This window comes from Coregonus clupeaformis, chromosome 36 (assembly GCF_020615455.1).
Source record: "Coregonus clupeaformis isolate EN_2021a chromosome 36, ASM2061545v1, whole genome shotgun sequence".
Lineage (NCBI taxonomy): Eukaryota > Metazoa > Chordata > Actinopteri > Salmoniformes > Salmonidae > Coregonus > Coregonus clupeaformis.
Genome location: NC_059227.1, coordinates 33,979,872 through 34,001,855, shown reverse-complemented (window position 1 = coordinate 34,001,855; position 21,984 = coordinate 33,979,872). Strand labels below are relative to the sequence as shown.

The following is a 21,984-nucleotide window of genomic DNA, read 5'->3' as shown; positions in this document are numbered from 1 at the left end:
GGTAATGTAATCCAGTGTATTATGTGTTGTACCATGCACACAGGCCAGCTTTGTTTCCCAACTTCATACATTATACCTGACTTGTTATTGTAATAGTTTGTTTATACTGAAAAATAACAAGAATGAATATACGAGCTGGAGGGAGCTCACTCACCGCTGTCTGTCTGATTTGTAGGAGGCTGTCAGCTCGTCAAATAGTGTGCTGTTCATCTCCATCAGGGTCTTCAGCACGTTGTAGACCAGAGCTACAATCGTCCTGGAAACACACAACGGATAATGGCATCCGACTTAAATACATCCAGAGGATATGTACCGTCTCTAAGTCAATCCTACAGTAGCAATGCTGAGATTGGATAACTGGAAAAACATTCATTTGGTATTTCAGTGACAGGATGTTGGAGGAAACATGACATTGATATCTGGAGACATGACCATTTTGTTATACATACAGTTAGTTAGAGAGGGATTTAGCAGAAAACATAAAGCCCCACCTCTACGCCAACTATAGGTAAGAGACTCCAGTATTATGCATGGTGTTGCTTGTTACTGCTTTACCCTGAGGGGCAATGGGTTGAGAACCGGAGAGTGGCATACGTACGGGTTCCAGTGTTCTTTGGAGATTCTGTACAGGCTACCAAACATGATAGGCAGAATCTTGTCGATGTTCTCCTCAATGAGGCTCAGGATGTACTCGTTGTTCCAGAAGTAGAGGGCTCTCTCCGCTACCTGTAAGGATCAACAGGAAATGAGTCGGGCTGGCATTCTAACAAATGACAGGAACATGTTAAGTATAGGGCGGCCATTTTCACAGCTCCACTGCCAGAGAGAAAACCCATTTAGAGAAGTGCTGTATAGCTCTCGAGGTGGTTATGAAAAATGAAAGGGGAAAAAAGTAAATGTAGCAGTGAATGGAGGAGGCAGCTGAATAGGGGTGAGCAGAAATAGTTTTAATGTACTGTATGAGGAACCACCTGAAACAAACTCAAGAAAACGTCCCAGATCAGAGTTCGCTGGAGATGCACTTTTATTGATAACATTTGCTTCACTAGGAGCTAAAAGTACGTTGAAATTCAAGGCAGTCAAGACTGTACCTGGAAGTGGGGGTTGGCCACACATCTGGAGATCTGCTTGAACAGGGGCTCTTGGATCTTCTTGAACTGGGTGGGTTCAATGACATCCAGGATCTCCTCCATTTCCCCCAGGTACATCACCTAGGGCAAGTGGGAAACAACAATAGACACATGAGGAAGTCAGATGCTCAAGAGAAGCCAGTACACTGTTCAGAACCACACTTATGGTATACAAGGTACAGCATCTGTTCCAGTGTTTGGTGTCATCTACCAGTCATGACAGACAGACAGACATACCTCCTTCTGGCTACAGGTTTTGGGCCAAAACTTCAACAGCCCCCGAATCACCTGAGGATTGAACAGATGACACTAAGTTCCAAGGAAGAGCCTTTAGTTTTTTTGTCTTTGTCTTTAGTCAACAAACCTACAGTACTGTGCATAGGTCGATAGTGCTGCAGCATTTTACATGCCATTTAGCTAGGTACAATATGAACTATTCATGATTTTGGACTCAAACTTGTTTGAGAAAGCTAACATTGTTTGTCCCCTATATGAAACCTGCACAGACAGATTCCTAGCACACAACAACATTCCTACAGCTCCAAGGGAGAGCTGGCATCCACAACCTAGTGTCCCAATAGTATAATTTGAGGAATGTTAGTTGGTTAGAGTACCGGCTCTGTGAGGGTGGGGTCCTTCTCCAGGAACTGGACGACACAGTAGGCCAGCTAAAAGGAAACAGAACAGGTAGTGATATTATGTACTTACTGTTAACATAAATGTTCCCATGTGGTGCGTTCTGTATACAATACTATCAGAGCTTTCAAGTTCATTCTACGGCCACTAGATGGCACTGTTATCCAATGCTTTTTTCAGAGCACAGTTCACTTCAGCTCATGAGAGTTATGCTTAACTAGGCATCTAGGTCATCTACTGTTCACAAAGCCTGACCTGACAGAACAAATGGGTAGCTAGGCTAATTACCATATCATAATATTTTATGAACTTAGACCTATAATTAGTTTTAAAACCCACATTATGCCAGTTACATTTCTCAGATTTAGATAGGTGCTAAAAATAGAATACGGTAGTTGTTGTCTACTGAGAGAGAGTAGTTCAAATCAACAACTTTAAAATGGGTTATTTATTCATCTTGTATTAGGAATTTGGTAGTCTCTGGTGGACAGACTACGTAAACATAAATGGTACTGTAGATCTGTCGTGATACAACGGTCTGCGTGAGATAACGAACAGCATTAGTTCCGGTTCTTTGGACAAATCATGATTTAGCAGGTTTTAGCATCTTTCAAATTTCGTAAGGGGAGAGGACATTCGGCGCGTAACTTGCAAAGAGAGAGGGTGGATCTTTTCATTCCAGTTCTGATCCTAGTTCTAATAACTTAATTGAGCATCAATTACGCATTTGGTTACCTGTGCGTGGAACAGGGCCAGTCCTTTGGCGGTATGCATGGGGATGAGCACCTTCATCAGGAACTGCTTGTGTTCCGCCTTCAACGGCAGTGCAAAGCCATTGATGATGCTGCAGATAGACACAAACAACACTTCAATCAATCATCGCCTTGAGAGGCAAGCATTAGCAAACACACATGCATGGGACACACACAAAGTATGGATGATGCAGCCAACAGAACCCCCCACCCACCCACTATATCCAGAATAGCTGAGGACACAGAGAGCAGTGTGGGCGGTCTGAGATGCAGAGATGACTATTCATAGCTAGAACCAGGGAGACATTTCACTGCTGGAACAAAATAACGCTTTCTACAAATAACACTAAACAGGAAGAGCCACTAGTGGCCATTAACTCAAAAAGTAGAAAATGCCAGAGGTCAGCAGTGCGACTGGGGTTTCCCAGAATTATGTGGTGATGGGGCGCTAACAGCAGAACAGCCTAAAGGGACCTACTGATGTAGTTATGAGCATATTAGCTCAAATGGAGATATTCTGGCATACGAGTGTACATGGTTGCATGTCCTAGTTCCTTGTGCTAGCTGTACCACTGCAGCTAGAGTCAAAGGTGCTTGATAATATTGATGCATGCTTGAACTCACACCACAACACCTCTGGACTCACCTCCCCAGTGTCACACCACAACACCTCTGGACTCACCTCCCCAGTGTCACACCACAACACCTCTGGACTCACCTCCCCAGTATCTCCAGGAGTTCGGCCACTCCGTTGAAGTGATCGGTCTCGTAGATGAACCTACCAGAATCAGACAACACAAACACACCATCACAATCATCATCACCATCACCATCAAACTACAAATGACTACACACTGAGTAGCGGAGCGTATGGTTCTGATTGGACACAACGGAGAAGAGAGAGGGAGAGAGAGAGCGCATAAGGACGGCTAAAATGGCCCCCTCTGCTAACATCGATGTTCAGAGTCTAATCATAGCATGTGTAAAACCTGTGATATGTGCTCAGCCACTGTAACACTCTAACCCAACTCCTTTGTGAGAATCCCGCTTGACTTTTGACCCTATGACTCTTTGACATGAGGACATTTCCTCTGCACTGACACCAGATGTGCTGTGGGTCTGACGTAGGCTTGATCATGTCCCATCTATCTACCAGTTGTCCCCAAGCTGCTGCTGCTGCTGCTGCCTGAAAGAACCTGGTTGGGAAAGGACAGTTTCCCTTCTCAACCAGGGCATAGACAGAAAGCAGGACAGTTCCCCTTCTCAACCAGGGCATAGACAGAAAGAAGAGGGGAAGCCAACTGACAGGGGTGGGCTCCCAGGGACACGGGGGAGGTTGCGGTATTCATGATCTCATCCAATGAGAAACGCTTTTTTCTATTACGTTTGAAAACGTTTTCCTACAGTAAGCCCTAATGAATACGACTATGGACTTTTTAGGTACCGAGCTGCGGGGGGTTTGAACTCAGTTTGACGGATCCCTGTGTGGTTCTGTGTGTCTTTGAAGGAGGCCCCGCTGTTTGCTCCTGTGAACAAGGGAGAGGGGCGCTTCACTATTCACTCACCGCAAGAAGATGTTGTTGATCTGCTTCCTGATGAAAGCCCGCAACCCTAGGAACTTCCCGTAGATCCGATGCAGGACCGTCTTCAGGAAGTCCCTCTCCCGGGGGTCCTCACTGTCAAACAGTTCCAGAAGCTACCAAGGTCAAAGAAGAGGAGACAGAGGGAGAGAGAGAAACAGAGAGGACAAAAAGTTATATCCTAGCTTCCCAGTGTAATTTCAAAGCATTTCAAACCTAGAATCGAAAGTTTTGTTTCTGACTGTGCTGTGTATCCCTCTATGGTGACAGTGGTGTTTCAACTCGATTCTATTTTACTGACGTGGTGCAAAGGCACCTAAAGCAAAGCCATACCCAGGTCCTCTTACCAAAATTGTTAGCTGACAACGTCATAAAAAAAAGGTGCACGCTTTAATGGGTTGTGTGTGTTGTTGTGATTCTGGATGGCCAGATAGCAACCAACATTGACAAGAAACTACCATGTGGGGAATCGTAAGTGGCTTGTTTCAGCTAGTTTAATCTTGTTATTGATACCATGTGTGGTTTTGAGGTGTTTTGACTGATTTCATGTCAATGCTAATATGGCTCAAATTCGCTAGTTAGCTAATCAACAACTGTAACACTGGCTGCAGTAACCCATGGGGAAGGAGTCACACTCGGACAATCAGAGAGGGGGCATATTATTTTGGCACAGTATAATCAAACGGTCTGACTGCACAGAGGTGCTTGGGAAGATGGGTCACAATGGGGGACCAGCGTGTGTGGGTTGGGGGGGAGGAGGCTCCATCAGATAGGACTAGATATTGGTTAATCAAAATGTCCCATTCCTGCTCAATTTGGCATGCCTTCTTACATAGACAAACTGTATATGCATTCACACATCAAGTCTTCTCTTGAGGCTCAGGGATGGAACAACTGTTGAACATTTGAGTTTGTGCTTGTGTGTGTGTGTGTGTGTGTGTGTGTGTGTGTGGGGGGGGGGGTCGATCTATGGGTGGAAGAGGTGAGAGGGGCAGAGGTGTTTGTTTGGGAGGGGTGGGGTGAGTGAGTGTATGCATCCCACATCTGTTGACAAAAATGTAGAATTCCTACTACCAGCTGTTGCTATGGGTAACAATCCTTCTTATATTATTACGCGTATTATTCGTCTAATTGTGGGAATGAATTAAGATATGCAAGATTTTTATATATATATACACACTACGAAAAAACTTTGGAGTCACTTAGAAATGTCCTTGTTTTAGAAAGAAAAGCAATTTTTTGGTCCATTAAAATAACATCAAATTGATCAGAAATACAGTGTATATACATATGTGTATATACATAATAATACATTGCTAAAAAAAATTAAGGGAACACTAAAAGAACACATCCTAGATCTGAATGAATGAAATAATCTTATTAAATACTTTTTTCTTTACATAGTTGAATGTGCTGACAACAAAATCACACAAAAAGTATCAATGGAAATCAAATGTATCAACCCATGGAGGTCTGGATTTGGAGTCACCCTCAAAATTAAAGTGGAAAACCACACTACAGGCTGATCCAACTTTGATGTAATGTCCTTAAAACAAGTCAAAATGAGGCTCAGTAGTGTGTGTGGCCTCCACGTGCCTGTATGACCTCCCTACAACGCCTGGGCATGCTCCTGATGAGGTGGCGGATGGTCTCCTGAGGGATCTCCTCCCAGACCTGGACTAAAGCATCCGCCAACTCCTGGACAGTCTGTGGTGCAACGTGGCGTTGGTGGATGGAGCGAGACATGATGTCCCAGATGTGCTCAATTGGATTCAGGTCTGGGGAACGGGCGGGCCAGTCCATAGCATCAATGCCTTCCTCTTGCAGGAACTGCTGACACACTCCAGCCACATGAGGTCTAGCATTGTCTTGCATTAGGAGGAACCCAGGGCCAACCGCACCAGCATATGGTCTCACAAGGGGTCTGAGGATCTCATCTCGGTACCTAATGGCAGTCAGGCTACCTCTGGCGAGCACATGGAGGGCTGTGCGGCCCCCCAAAGAAATGCCACCCCCACACCATGACTGACCCACCGCCAAACCGGTCATGCTGGAGGATGTTGCAGGCAGCAGAACGTTCTCCACGGCGTCTCCAGACTCTGTCTCGTCTGTCACATGTGCTCAGTGTGAACCTGCTTTCATCTGTGAAGAGCACAGGGCGCCAGTGGCGAATTTGCCAATCTTGGTGTTCTCTGGCAAATGCCAAACGTCCTGCACGGTGTTGGGCTGTAAGCACAACCCCCACCTGCGGACGTCGGGCCCTCATACCACCCTCATGGAGTCTGTTTCTGACCGTTTGAGCAGACACATGCACATTTGTGGCCTGCTGGAGGTCATTTTGCAGGGCTTTGGCAGTGCTCCTCCTGCTCCTCCTTGCACAAAGGCGGAGGTAGCAGTCCTGCTGCTGGGTTGTTGCCCTCCTACGGCCTCCTCCACGTCTCCTGATGTACTGGCCTGTCTCCTGGTAGCGCCTCCATGCTCTGGACACTACGCTGACAGACACAGCAAACCTTCTTGCCACAGCTCGCATTGATATGCCATCCTGGATGAGCTGCACTATCTGAGCCACTTGTGTGGGTTGTAGACTCCGTCTCATTCTACCACTAGAGTGAAAGCACCGGCAAGCATTCAAAAGTGACCAAAACATCAGCCAGGAAGCATAGGAACTGAGAAGTGGTCTGTGGTCAACTGCAAAACCAGTCCTTTAATGGGGGTGTCTTGCTAATTGCCTATCATTTCCACCTGTTGTCTATTCCATTTGCACAACAGCATGTGAAATGTATTGTCAATCAGTGTTGCTTCCTAAGTGGACAGTTTGATTTCACAGAAGTGTGATTGACTTGGAGTTACATTGTGTTGTTTAAGTGTTCCCTTTATTTTTTTGAGCAGTGTATGTATATGTATGTATATGTGTATATATGTATATACATACAGTGGGGAAAAAAAGTATTTAGTCAGCCACCAATTGTGCAAGTTCTCCCACTTAAAAAGATGAGAGGCCTGTAATTTTCATCATAGGTACACGTCAACTATGACAGACAAAATGAGAAAAAAAAATCCAGAAAATCACATTGTAGGATTTTTTATGAATTTATTTGCAAATTATGGTGGAAAATAAGTATTTGGTCAATAACAAAAGTTTCTCAATACTTTGTTATATACCCTTTGTTGGCAATGACACAGGTCAAACGTTTTCTGTAAGTCTTCACAAGGTTTTCACACACTGTTGCTGGTATTTTGGCCCATTCCTCCATGCAGATCTCCTCTAGAGCAGTGATGTTTTGGGGCTGTCGCTGGGCAAAACGGACTTTCAACTCCCCTCCAAAGATTTTCTATGGGGTTGAGATCTGGAGACTGGCTAGGCCACTCCAGGACCTTGAAATGCTTCTTACGAAGCCACTCCTTCGTTGCCCGGGCGGTGTGTTTGGGATCATTGTCATGCTGAAAGACCCAGCCACGTTTCATCTTCAATGCCCTTGCTGATGGAAGGAGGTTTTCACTCAAAATCTCACGATACATGGCCCCATTCATTCTTTCCTTTACACGGATCAGTCGTCCTGGTCCCTTTGCAGAAAAACAGCCCCAAAGCATGATGTTTCCACCCCCATGCTTCACAGTAGGTATGGTGTTCTTTGGATGCAACTCAGCATTCTTTGTCCTCCAAACACGACGAGTTGAGTTTTTACCAAAAAGTTCTATTTTGGTTTCATCTGACCATATGACATTCTCCCAATCCTCTTCTGGATCATCCAAATGCACTCTAGCAAACTTCAGATGGGCCTGGACATGTACTGGCTTAAGCAGGGGGGACACGTCTGGCACTGCAGGATTTGAGTCCCTGGCGGCGTAGTGTGTTACTGATGGTAGGCTTTGTTACTTTGGTCCCAGCTCTCTGCAGGTCATTCACTAGGTCCCCCCCGTGTGGTTCTGGGATTTTTGCTCACCGTTCTTGTGATCATTTTGACCCCACGGGGTGAGATCTTGCGTGGAGGCCCAGATCGAGGGAGATTATCAGTGGTCTTGTATGTCTTCCATTTCCTAATAATTGCTCCCACAGTTGATTTCTTCAAACCAAGCTGCTTACCTATTGCAGATTCAGTCTTCCCAGCCTGGTGCAGGTCTACAATTTTGTTTCTGGTGTCCTTTGACAGCTCTTTGGTCTTGGCCATAGTGGAGTTTGGAGTGTGACTGTTTGAGGTTGTGGACAGGTGTCTTTTATACTGATAACAAGTTCAAACAGGTGCCATTAATACAGGTAACGAGTGGAGGACAGAGGAGCCTCTTAAAGAAGAAGTTACAGGTCTGTGAGATCCAGAATCTTGCTTGTTTGTAGGTGACCAAATACTTATTTTCCACCATAATTTGCAAATAAATTCATAAAAAATCCTACAATGTGATTTTCTGGATTTTTTTTCTCAATTTGTCTGTCATAGTTGACGTGTACCTATGATGAGAATTACAGGCCTCTCTCATCTTTTTAAGTGGGAGAACTTGCACAATTGGTGGCTGACTAAATACTTTTTTTCCCCACTGTATATACATACACACACACACACATACATGAAATTTAAAATAAATATGCCATTTAGCAGACACTTTTATCCAAAGCGACTTACAGTCATGTGGGCATACATTTTTACATATGGGTGGTCCCGGGGATCGAACCCACTACCCTGGTGTTACAAGCGCCATGCTCTACCAATTGAGCTACAGAGGACCACATATATATACACACATATACATATACACACATATATATACATACATACAGTATCTCACAAAAGTGAGTACACCCCTCACATTTTTGTAAATATTTGAGTGTATCTTTTCATGTGACAACACTGAAGAAATGACACTTTGCTACAATGTAATGTAGTGAGTGTACAGCTTGTATACCAGTGTACATTTACATTTGCTGTCCCCTCAAAATAACTCAACACACAGCCATTAATGTCTAAACCGCTGGCAACAAAAGTGAGTACTCCCCTAAGTGAAAATGTCCAAATTGGGCCCAAATAGCCATTTTCCCTCCCCGGTGTCATGTGACTCGTTAGTGTTACAAGGTCTCAGGTGTGAATAGGGAGCAGGTGTGTTAAATTTGGTGTCATCGCTCTCACACTCCCTCATACTGGTCACTGGAAGTTCAACATGGCACCTCATGGCAAAGAACTATGAGGATCTGAAAAAAAGAATTGTTGCTCTACATAAAGATGGCCTGGGCTATAAGAAGATTGCCAAGAACCTGAAACTGAGCAACAGCACGGTGGCCAAGACCATACAGCGGTTTAACAGGACAGGTTCCACTCAGAACAGGCCTCGCCATGGTCGACCAAAGAAGTTGAGTGCACGTGCTCAGCGTCATATCCAGAGGTTGTCTTTGGGAAATAGACGTATGAGTGCTGCCAGCATTGCTGCAGAGGTTGAAGAGGTGGGGGGGGGGTCAGCCTGTCAGTGCTCAGACCATACACCGCACACTGCATCAAATTGGTCTGCATGGCTGTCGTCCCAGAAGGAAGCCTCTTCTAAAGATGATGCACAAGAAAGCCCGCAAACAGTTTGCTGAAGACGAGCAGACTAAGGACATGGATTACTGGAACCATGTCCTGATGAGACCAAGATAAACTTATTTAGTTCAGATGGTGTCAAGCGTGTGTGGCGGCAACCAGGTGAGGAGTACAAAGACAAGTGTGTCTTGCCTACAGTCAAGCATGGTGGTGGGAGTGTCATGGTCTGGGGCTGAATGAGTGCTGCCGGCACTGGGGAGCTACAGTTCATTGAGGGAACCATGAATGCCAACATGTACTGTGACATACTGAAGCAGAGCATGATCCCCTCCCTTCGGAGACTGGGCCGCAGGGCAGTATTCCAACATGATAACGACCCCAAACACACCTCCAAGACAACCACTGCCTTGCTAAAGAAGCTGAGGGTAAAGGTGATGGACTGGCCAAGCATGTCTCCAGACCTAAACGCTATTGAGCATCTATCTGTGGGGCATCCTCAAACGGAAGGTGGAGGAGTGCAAGGTCTCTAACATCCACCAGCTCTGTGATGTCGTCATGGAGGAGTGGAAGAGGACTCCAGTGGCAACCTGTGAAGCTCTGGTGAACTCCATGCCCAAGCGGGTTAAGGCAGTGCTGGAAAATGATGGTGGCCACACAAAATATTGACACTTTGGGCCCAATTTGGACATTTTCACTTAGGGGTGTACTCACTTTTGTTGCCAGCGTTTTAGACATGAATGGCTGTGTGTTGTGTTATTTTGAGGGGACAGCAAATTTACACTGTCATACAAGCTGTACACTCACTACTTTACATTGTAGCAAAGTGTCATTTATTCAGTGTTGTCACATGAAAAGATATACTCAAATATTTACAAAAATGTGAGGGGTGTACTCACTTTTGTGAGATACTGTGTATATCAACACACAGTATATATATATTTTACACACACACACACACACACACACACACACACACACAATACCAGTCAAAAGTTTGGACACACCTACGCATTCAAGGATTTTCTTTATTTTTACTATTTTCTACATTGTAGAATAATAGTGAAGACATCAAAACTATGAAATAACACATATGGAATCATGTAGTAACCAAGAAAGTGTTAAATCAAAATATATTTTAGATTCTTCAAAGTAGCCACCCTTTGCCTTGACAGCTTTGCACACTCTTGGCCTCTCAACCAGCTTCACCTGGAATGCTTTTCCAACAGTCTTGAATGAGTTCCCACATATGCTGAGCACTTGTTGGCTGCTTTTCCTTCACTCTGCGGTCCGACTCATCCCAAACCATCTCAATTGGGTTGGGGTTGGGGGATTGTGGAGGCCAGGTCATCTGATGCAGCACGCCATCACTCTCCTTATTGGTAAAATAGCCCTTACACAGCCTGGAGGTGTGTTGGGTCATTGTCCTGTTGAAAAACAAATGATAGTCCCACTAAGCCCAAACCAGATGGGATGGCGTATCGCTGCAGAATGCTGTGGTAGCCATGCTGGTTAAGTGTGCCTTGAATTCTAAATAAATCACAGACAGTGTCACCAGCAAAGCACCTCCACACCATTACACCTCCTCCTCCATGCTTTACGGTGGGAAATATACATGCAGAGATCATCCGTTCACCCACACCACGTCTCACAAAGCCACGGCTGTTGGAACCAAAAATCTCAAATTTGGACTCCAGACCAAAGGACACATTTCCACCGGTCTAATGTCCATTGCTCGTATTTCTTGGATCAAGCAAGTCTCTTCTTCTTATTGGTGTCCTTTAGTAGTGGTTTCTTTGCAGCAATTCGACCATGAAGGCCTGATTCACACAGTCTCCTCTGAACAGTTGATGTTGAGATGTGTCGGTTACTTGAACTCTGAAGCATTTATTTGGGCTGCAATTTCTGAGGCTGGTAACTCTAATGAACTTATCCTCTGCAGCAGAGGTAACTCTGGGTCTTCCATTCCTGTGGCGTTCTTCATGAGAGGCAGTTTCACCATAGCATTTGATGGTTTTTGCGACTGCACTTGAAGAATCTTTAAAAGTTATTGAAATGTTCCGTATTGACTAACCTTCATGTCTTAAAGTAATGATGGACTGTCGTTTCGCTTTGCTTATTTGAACTGTTCTTGCCATAATATGGACTTGCTCTTTTGCCAAATAGGGCTCTCTTCTGTATACCCCCCCTTCCTTGTCACAACTGATTGTCTCAAACGCATTAAGAAGGAAAGAAATTCCACAAATTAACTTTTAAGAAGGCACACTGCATTCCAGGTGACTACCTCATGAAGCTGGTTGAGAGAATGCGAGTGTGCAAAGCTGTCATCACACACCACACTTTTTTGGTTACTACATGATTCCATATGTGTTATTTCATAGTTTTGATGTCTTCACTATTATTCTACAATGTAAAAAAAATAGTAAAAATAAAGAAAAACCCTTGAATGAGGTGGTGTGTCCAAAACTTTTGACTGGTAGTGTATATGGGGGATTGAAAATGATGCAGACAATTACATTGACAGAAGCCACAATCTGTAATAATACAAATAAAAAAATCTAACGATGTATTTGAGAGAAGTGCTCATTGTGCAAATGTATTTGTTTTCAATAAACATTGGAGACGAAATATAGTTTACATGTCAACAATTTAAGCCAACCCCGTCTGTTTTGCCCCATAGTTGCGCACGCAACAACAAAATGCCACAGATGTCTCAAGATGTCTCAAGTTGCGGGAGCGTGCAATTGGCATGCTGACTGCAGGAATGTCCACCAGAGCTGTTGCCAGAGAATTTAATGTTAATTTCTCTACCATAAGCGTCATTTTAGAGAATTTGGCAGTACATCCAACCGGCCTCACAACCGCAGACCATGTGTATGGCGTCGTGTGGGCGAGCGGTTTGCTGATGTCAACATTGTGAACAGAGTGGCCCATGAGGCAAATAAATGGTGGTCACACCCAATATTGACTTGTTTTCTGATCCACGCCCCTGCCTTTTTTAAAAGGTATCTATGACCAACAGATGCATATCTGTATTCCCAGTCATGTGAAATCCATAGATTAGGGACGAATTCATTTATTTCAATTGACTGATTTCCTTATATGAACTGTAACGCAGTAAAATCTTTGAAATTGTTCAGTATAGATACAAACCCCTGGAATAAAAAAGTATATTTCCAGCCTTCAGTGTGATGAGTCATTAGTACTGTTTAAAGGAGAGGAGCGGTTTAGGATCAGTCAATAGTACTGTAACGTTACGGTTTAAAGGAGAGGAGCAGTTTAGGAACATGCCACTGAGCCCAGAGAAATAGCCTAGCTAGCTCTGATGTCAGCCTGTTCCTAAAATGTGGGTTTTCGTCATTCTATGGGGTTGCCAGAACCACAATGACAGGGTTGCCATTCCAGCAGAACCGTGCCCCCATTACAGTCCAGCCCTCCTCCCCCAGCCTGGCACCAAGGCAGCAGACTCTTCCGTTGCAGACACACAGATGATACTAGGCTGCATCCCAATACTCTTAATAGCCTCCTTTGACCTACTGTATGAACTTGTGTCGTCACTCCAAATGCGGGAAGCTAATGTACAGCTAACTGCTGTATTCAGCTTTATTCTTGCAATGCTACTTGGCCTGCATCCATCAAGTCCGCTCAAATCAGCGAGGACAAGGAAATAGGCCATAGTCAAGGATGATGCTGCTTGATAGTGTTGGGACGTGGCCCGGACAAGACTACAATTCAGCCATGCAGGAGGCCCGGGGCCAGGGTCAATATTCAATCACCATCAGTGATCATCAAGACCCGACCAGTGGGATTTCACCCAGAGGCTAATGCATTTTGTCCTGAACTTGACCTCTGCTGTGTCTGTTATGTTACAGTAGCACTGGGGTCTGGGAGCTGAGCGAATTGTTCTTTTCTGCAAGGTCATCCAAGAAGAGCCCATGATGTCTCTGAGACAAAGCTCCCAGAGGCACACAGACTGTACGTTCGTCATCAGTCAGTCGATACGTTTCACTGTATGAATGATGAAAATATATTGAGAGTAGAGGGCTGTTACACTATTGGTGCTAACAAGCTAAGTCAACACAGTCTAACCACCTAGCTAATGATACATTACAGATGTAGAACAGGGCACAATACAGAACAACACTGACCGGGGTTGTGTTCTGTAGGGTTGGGCGGTATCCAGATTGTCATACCTTCATACCGAACAAATTAGGCAGCAGGAATCTTGATCCAGCAGGGGATTGCTTGTCTCTACTGTACCCAATAAGTTTGATCTTGCAAGCTAGCGACTTAGCTAGAAAGTTAGCAAACAAAATGCAGAGCTGGAGCCCTGAGCTGGAGATAATCTTAGATCACATTATATACTGAACAAAAATATAAACGCAACATGTAAAGTGTTGGTCCCATGTTTCATGAGCTGAAATAAAAGTTCAGACATTTTCCATATGCACAAAAAGTTTATTTCTCTAAAATTCTGTTCACAAATCTGTTTACATCCCTGTTAGTGAGCATTTCTCCTTTGCCAAGATAATCCAGCCACCTGACAGGTGTGGCATATCAAGAAGCTGATTAAACAGCATTACACAGATGCACCTTGTGCTGGAGACAATAAAAGGCCACTAAAATGTGCAGTTTTGTCACACAACACAATGCCACAGATGTCTGAAGTTTTGAGGGAGCGTGCAATTGGCATGCTGACTGCAGGACTGTCCACCAGAGCTGTTGCCAGAGAACTTAATGTTAATTTCTCTATCACAAGCCGCCTCCAACGTCATTTTAGAGAATTTGGCAGTACGCCTCACAACCACGTGTAACCACGCCAGTCCAGGACCTCCACATCCAGCTTCTTCACCTGCGTCTGAGACCAGCCATCCGGACAGCTGATGAAACTGAGGAGTATTTCTGTTTGTAATAAAGCCCTTTTGTGGGGAAAAACTAATTCTGATTGGCTGAGCCTGGCTCCCAAATGGGTGGGCCTATGCCCTCCCAGGCCCACCCATGGCTGCGCCCCTGCCCAGTCATGTGAAATCCATAGATTAGGGCCTAATGAATTTATTTCAATTGACTGATTTCCTTATATGAACTGTAACTCAGTAAAATCGTTGAAATTGTTGCATGTTGCGTTTACATTTTTGTTCAGTATAGACCACAGGTGTCAACTCATTCCACGGAGGGCCGAGTGTCCGCGGGTTTTCACTCCTCCCTTGTACTTGATTGATGAATTACGGTCACTAATTAGTAAGGAACTCCTCACAGCTGGTCGTCTAGGGCCTGCAGACACTAGGCCCTACATGGAATGAGTTTCACACCCCTGTCTTAGATAGTTAACTTATAGTATAAGCAGTGGCATAGCACACACCCCTGCGAGTCAGTATTGAAAATCATTTCTAAATTCCCCAGTATACGGTATACTGCCCAAGCCTAGTGTTCAGAAGTGCGCAGCAAAATGTTTTACAACAAAAATTCGGTGTTCTTAGCGGACAGATTCTAAATATCTCCTCGTTTCAATACGTTTTCTCCCTACTGAACACAACCCAGCTGTCTAAAATGCCGCCTTTCATGCCTCTGACAATGTGAAGGTACCAGCTAGCACTTGGTTTCTCTTAAATGCCTTTGGCCCTGTGTTCAAACACAATACGGCTGCTTTGAAGTCAAATCGGTGCACATAAACTCACTCTCACTGTGACATTAGAGCTTATGTTCCAACCAACCTCCAACAATGTCCATTTTCTCTGCAAAAGGGTCATTACTGATGTGTCATGCATGGTTCAACTGAAATTACAATTTTTCAGAAGAAGCCAATAGGTTTCTAAAAGCTACACTCAAAGTAGTTATTTTCTCTGCAGGTCTAAGGCTACCTGCTGCTGCAGATAAAAGCAGCAGCACGAAGAGCAACATTCTGCTAAACCTCAGAGAAAGTACCTCTAGTGTTATCGATAGGGAAGCAGAACAACCGGTCTCTATTTTTACAAAGCCCAGACACCCACTGAGACCGGGTTGGAAGGAGAATGACGCATAAACAAAATGGCTGATCCTAATCCTGTCTGTTTATGTGCAGCTCTAGGAGAGAAGCTAAAATAAACAAATGCATGTCAATGCCTTTCAGGTGTCGGGTGAGCTTGACAGAAAAGCCATCATCGCACCCCCTGCTGTGCGCGGTGTGTCCTCACTATACACGTGTGCATGCATTTGAGAGAGCTCTAGACAGACTTTTAATAAGGGAGTGTTGTAATGCGCGTACAGTCTACACTGTAGTTGTATGCAGTATGTTGATTGAGAAGTCAGAGAGGGATGGAGGAAGTGGGTCTGGAGCAGCTAAGTAAACAAGTGGGGTGTATCCACGGGGAGGTTGTGACCTCCAGCACTTCCTCGCTCTTCCTCTCTTCCCCGGCTAAGCCTCAGTCTGTGCTCAAAGGTTAAAACAGCCCCCCTGGCCTGCCTGCCTGGAGCTCTCTTTCCTTTCGACTGCGTGCCAATGACATGACGGCGCCATTCAATTGTTCAAATCAGAGACGCGGGCAGCATCCGAAATGACACCCTATTTAGTGCACTACTTTTCACCAGAGCCCTTTGGGATTCCCTATAGGGAACAGGGTGCCATTTGAGAGACAGGTCACAGGTAGACCCCTCACAGAGAGCTCTGCCTGGACAGGCTAACCGTGCATTAGGAGGGGGAGAACATAGAGAGAGCGTACGGAGGTCACTGTAAGTATTGTTATGTTTTGACAATAATGGATTCACAGCATATATCTAATGATCGGGATTAGACTTGTGCAAATAGCCTCTTTCTACAGTCAGTAGCCTAACCTGTATTAGATACAGGAAGCAGAGGCAATACTGCTTAACAATACTTAAGGGTACCAAATTGTGTTTGTGTGCGTGAATTTTGCATGTGCACACATACACAGTATACAGAGACAGATATAGGTTCAAACAGAAAGTAAAAAGTGAGGAACAAGGGAACAGAGAGTTTCAGTTCAGTTCTAGCAAAGCATCTTTTCAAATGACTAGAACCCTTGTTCAACAGCAAAGGGTTTGTTCAGTTTCAGGATATGGGCGGGGCTGGTGAGAATAACTCCTCACTGCTGTCAGCCAGTCAGTCAGTCAGCCAGTCAAAACAGAATGTGTTGAGTGATTCCCCTGCCATGTTGTTGTCCCAGCAGGCCCTCTCCCAGTCCCCCTGCCCTGACAAGCACATAGCTGACAGTGAAGACACAGGCGTTCTGATCATACCACAGCAGCAGCCGTTAACCACACAATGAGCTCTGCATGATGACTATCTGTGACACATCCAGAGACAAGAACATAGGCTACATAAGATCTGGACTCAACGGCTTCCTTGTTAAATATCAAAACATTTGGAACTATTGGGACTTTGAAAGACAGCTTTCTAAGCAAATATCATGGTACAATTGTATTTATTCCATTCTTTAGTGGGCATTCAGTAACTGGGAGAAAAACCAGTCGCGCTGCAATATGTACATCACCTGGAAATATTGAATATGATGCTTTAATTTCTTCAAACTGATTCAATTGAATATTTGGGAAAGTATGACACTTAAGGCTCTCATGTTGATGTTTTGAGAGGAGTTTTTTGTCCAGCATCAGCAGAGCGACAGGAAGCCGTTCTATGGTGACAACACCTCTGCAACTCTGGTAATGACAGGGCTGTACTTCCTTCCCCTCTGTACACACACACTACACAATTTCAAAGACTACTACATTCACAGAGGGTGCAATTTCCCTAATAAATAACTATGCATAAAATATGTCCTGACAGCTCACCCTGATTAAATTAAATACAGTCGGCTATAAATACACTAATGTTCCACTGTGAGCTGATTGTACAGTCCCTCTCCCATGTCAAGGTCTGTCTCCAACAATCATAGAGAGCAGAGTAAAACTACCACAAAAAAAACAGGTCCTGCCCTCTCTGTCCCCTCCTCAGCCCGGCCCTTTCACCAGCCTCTTTCCGACCACAGTCCCCTTTTCCCTTCCAGCAGGGTAAACAATGGGGAGTTATTTAAAGCTCCCCCACGACACCACTCCACCACTCGCATCATGGAAACTCAGCCAGAGCACCTCGGATGCTGCAGCTCAGCCAACATTCCAGGCCATAGCGTTCGTCCCTGTTTATTCCCTCGCTCTGGGGAGAGGAGGGCGGCTCGATAAATACGCACGGCACAGCCCCAGCAGGTTGCCGCTGAAGCGCTCCAGCAAGGGTGATACGGGGTCGTATTAATTAGGGCACACCACAGAAAAAGTTTTGTAACGGAAATGTCAGGTTGTCTCTTCCAGTTTCAGTCTGTTTTCTACCTTTTGGTGCCTAATGAATACGACCCAAGGTGGGACGTTAAGATGGTGAAATACCATTGAGATATACTAGGGCAATCTGGGATCAGGGCAGATGTGCCCGTGAGAAGCTAGGCTAAATGCTGAGACTAACACTGAAGAAATTTACTTGTTGTAAAATGTCATACTCCAAAGGAACTTCCACAGGATGTCATGTTAAAAAAAACAGGCTTTGATAACTGCCAGGAGAAATAATCAATCAAACATGTTCATTGTTTTCGGTCGGTCATACTCTGACCTTTCTGCTCTGGAGCACAAAACAGAATTGGACATCGGTGCCGCTTTTGTTCAAAGCCAAATCAAAACGACCACTTTTAACAAAACAGATTCATTTATCAAATGATTATTCCAACGTGGTTCGTGTTTGATGTATTGTACTCAAGTCTTTTGAAGAGTAGATGTTAAGCAGTCAGTCTGAGGCTTGTAAGGCTGCCAGGTCTGTCTTTTTGGCCTCGCTTAGTTTGGCCTTAGGTCTGCGTGTACCCTTTTTGTTCCACAGAGAACCGACAGTGACATCAGTAAACAACAGAAAATCAGTCTCTCTACAATGTTTGATGAATCAATACAATAGCTTTGAACAACACTGACAAACCAGGGGTGTACGCAACGGAAAACGTTTAGAATGGAAAATAAGTCTATCTTATTGGACAAGTTCAATGTTTTGGCCCGTTTGCCTCCTAGTGAACCCGCCCCTGCTGATGGTCGCTGTCATGTGCCATTTGACTGACGATGATGGCATGAAACCTGAGGGGATAAAGGTCATTGACGGGTCACTGTGACATCAGATTGCGATGCTTACCTGCAGCACGAACTTCTGATCAATGTAGCGCTTGGCGATGCTGGGCTGAAAGTCTGGGTTCTCCAAGAATCGCAGGAGGAACTCGTAGACAAGCTGGGAAAAGTCAATGAACTAAATCTGAGGCAAATGAAATATACATATAGCTCATACTAGCAGGTATAACACGTAGGTAAAGAGAAGTTTAAGTGACATGGTTTTACCTGTATGTGTGGCCATGAGGCCTCGAGAGTAGGCTCGTCCTCCTCTGGGTCAAAATCAGGGTTGTCACTCGGCGGAAGAGTCCGGAAAATGTTGGTGCAGATCTGTGAACAAGAGGGCATTTTATGAATATACTAAAACTGCTAAAAAAAATGACACAAAAGCACTTGGACAAATGGCAAACCTTTACCCACTGAACATGGCAAACTTCAACCTTAGGTTTGGAGAGCTACATGAAATTCAAAGATTACACAGGTGGTCACAAGACATATTACAAGACAAGAGGTATTACAAGACACTTTATTATTCATTACAATACATAAATGAAAGAAGAACCAGAATGATATTTCCCAAGGCATTTCATATCCAATGCAGTTTGTAACAATCAGACTGAAGTCTAAGAATAAAACTTTATAGCCAAATTCCTAGCTGCTGTCGACTTCCTTAAAAGCCTCCTTATCCCTGACTTCTTTAAAAACATGGTTTTCCAGTAATATGACCACAACAGGAGATTCAAAAGTGTCCCATATTTAGCTGGAGAAATGAAGATATAGGCCTAGCGCTTCTTAATCATCACACATCATGGGACAATTACTTCTGGTGAGAAAGTTCTCGTTGAAGACATTTGTAATGGTAGTGCCCAAGGGGTAACTCATAATTAAGAGCCTTGTGACCCAGAAACAATCAATGTATTTTAATGCCTGGGATGATGTGTATTCCCAGGACATCGGAATGGGATGCCCTTAGAGCTCTGCTATCCGACCCGAGCCCGACGGGCCCCCGACATTATACATCGGGTTAGGGCCAGGTAGGGCGTGTTTTTTCATCAATAACTAGGGTACGGGTAGGGCTTGGGTATCACTAACATTTTGAAGCCATTTGCTCATGCTCTGCTGCGCAGTACAGTCATATCTGACTAAGATCATAACATTGTGTCAAAAGTGCTTCAACCTCGTCAAATATAAGACAGGAGAGATAATTTCAAAGAAAATAATAACGTTCCTTGAGTTTTGTCGGAGTTTAGTGACTAAAAGTAGCTAACTGCTCTCTCATGTCTCGTCATTGAGCAGAGCAGCCCAAGCAGAGCTGTTGCTATGGATACTCGGACTCTGAGCGCCATGGGCAGAGCGCATGCAGAGCGAGCTGCGCACAGGGAGCAAGTGACAGACATAGGAGCAGCTAATGGATTTACTAATGGAGGAAGTTATTTCTGATTTCGGGCAGGGCCTTAAATCTGGCAGAAGCAATCGGGCCGGGGTAAGGCCTGAACGTCGGGGGAATGGGTAGGGCTTATAATTCATGCCAGGGCTCTAGATGTCCCTCCCCACGCTAGCGGACAAGATTACTTTTCCGTTGAAGATGGCCTTTAAGTGTTTCACATCAATTCAGCAATCAACACAGCATTACGGTACCACTACCAGAACAGACATGGCGTAAAATACATAGCAGAATAACTAGCCTACTAGTCCTTTATCGAGAAATTAAGATATCTATGAAATTGGTAGTGAATGATCAGGTTGCATATCAATAGGTTATACTAACTTTTAAATCAAAACAAAGACAGAAAATAAATTAGAATTTAGGCTACACATCTTTTTTCCAATGTAGATGTGTACAGCTACCACTGCAGCTGGGAAACAGAGGAAGGCTTCCCTTGCATCTAGAGAGATGAGAGCTGCGAGTCTCCTATCATCGTTTTAATATACTCAACAGAGAACAGTAGCAGTTTATTCCACTAATATGCTGAGTGAGGGACGATAAGTAGGCTGTCATCTGCTGTGCGGGTGCGTTACCATGAAAACAGCCACAGCACGATCCAAACATACAGGAAGTGTTGAAGGACAGAAGAGGGAGACGCAGGTCTCCTCAAAATCTTGGGACTGAAAGACAAGTTTCCTTTGAAAAACTAGAAAGTACAGACAGGCCTAATCGAATAGGGAGAAGCATGAGGACTAGGAGGGAAACAGAACAGCTATATGTGGCCTTGCCTTTGTGAACTGTGGTATTTATGAACTATCATGGAGGCCAATAAAATGCTGGTTGAATTCACCTAAACGAGCGCAGCAACCAGTGGTAGCTTCAGGTTCAGCGAATAGAGCACCTCCGTCACGAGCCACAGCAGACTGGCCTTTCACAGGAAACTGCCTAGACATGGACGTGGCCGCCGCCTTCTTGAACGAATAAATAAGGCAAATCGATCATCTCTCTCTCTGACAGTGCTGGTTCCCTTTCTGCATGATTCCTGCTTTCTCTATTTTTAGCAGGTGAAACCTGTGGGGGAGCAGCAGTGTGTTTGGGCTACTAATGTATTCAGCCTGGAAGCATTTCATTTCAGGTCTCCTGAGACCACAGATTACCTTCTATTTCTAAACTCAGCAAAAAAAGGAAACGTCCTCTCACTGTCAACTGTGTTTATTTTCGGGCAAACTGAACATGTGTAAATATTTGTATGAACAAGATTTAACAACTGAGACATAAACTGAACAAGTTCCACAGACATGTGACTAAACAGAAATTGAATAATGTGTCCCTGAACAAAGGGGGGGTCAAAATCAAAAGTAACAGTCAGTATCTGGTGTGGCCACCAGCTGCATTAAGTACTGCAGTGCATCTCCTCCGCATGGACTGCACCAGATTTGTCAGTTCTTGCTGTGACTCGTCAGTGAAGAGCACTTTTTGCCAGTTCTGTCTGGTTCAGCGACGGTGGGTTTGTGCCCATAGGCGACGTTGTCACCGGTGATGTCTGGCGAGGACCTGCCTTACAACAGGCCTTCAAGCCCTCAGTCCAGCCTCTCTCAACCTATTGCAGGCAGTCTGAGCACTGATTGAGGGATTGTGCGTTCCTGGTGTAACTCGGGCAGTTGTTGTTGCCATCCTATACCTGTCCCGCAGGTGTGATGTTCGGCTGTACCGATCCTGTGCAGGTGTTGTTACACCTGGTCTGCCACTGCGAGGACGATCAGCTGTCCGTCCTGTCTCCCTGTAGCGCTGTCTTAGGCGTCTCACAGTACGGACATTGCAATTTATTGCCCTGGC

At 44.7% G+C, this 21,984-nt stretch overlaps 1 protein-coding gene across 1 annotated transcript in view; it reads right to left on the bottom strand.

The window, feature by feature from the left end:
• Positions 1 to 21,984, bottom strand: part of ppp2r5a (protein phosphatase 2, regulatory subunit B', alpha isoform) — an 83,652-nt gene that overhangs the window by 1,468 nt on the left and 60,200 nt on the right. Inside the window, exons 3-12 of the mRNA XM_041865825.1 lie at positions 18,951 to 19,052; positions 18,751 to 18,843; positions 4,084 to 4,214; positions 3,237 to 3,296; positions 2,502 to 2,610; positions 1,745 to 1,798; positions 1,368 to 1,418; positions 1,092 to 1,211; positions 599 to 726; positions 155 to 256 (exon numbers count right to left, since the gene is read on the bottom strand). Of these exons, the coding sequence (XP_041721759.1) occupies positions 155 to 256; positions 599 to 726; positions 1,092 to 1,211; positions 1,368 to 1,418; positions 1,745 to 1,798; positions 2,502 to 2,610; positions 3,237 to 3,296; positions 4,084 to 4,214; positions 18,751 to 18,843; positions 18,951 to 19,052 (950 nt within the window). The remainder of the gene's footprint in view (positions 1 to 154; positions 257 to 598; positions 727 to 1,091; positions 1,212 to 1,367; positions 1,419 to 1,744; positions 1,799 to 2,501; positions 2,611 to 3,236; positions 3,297 to 4,083; positions 4,215 to 18,750; positions 18,844 to 18,950; positions 19,053 to 21,984) is intronic.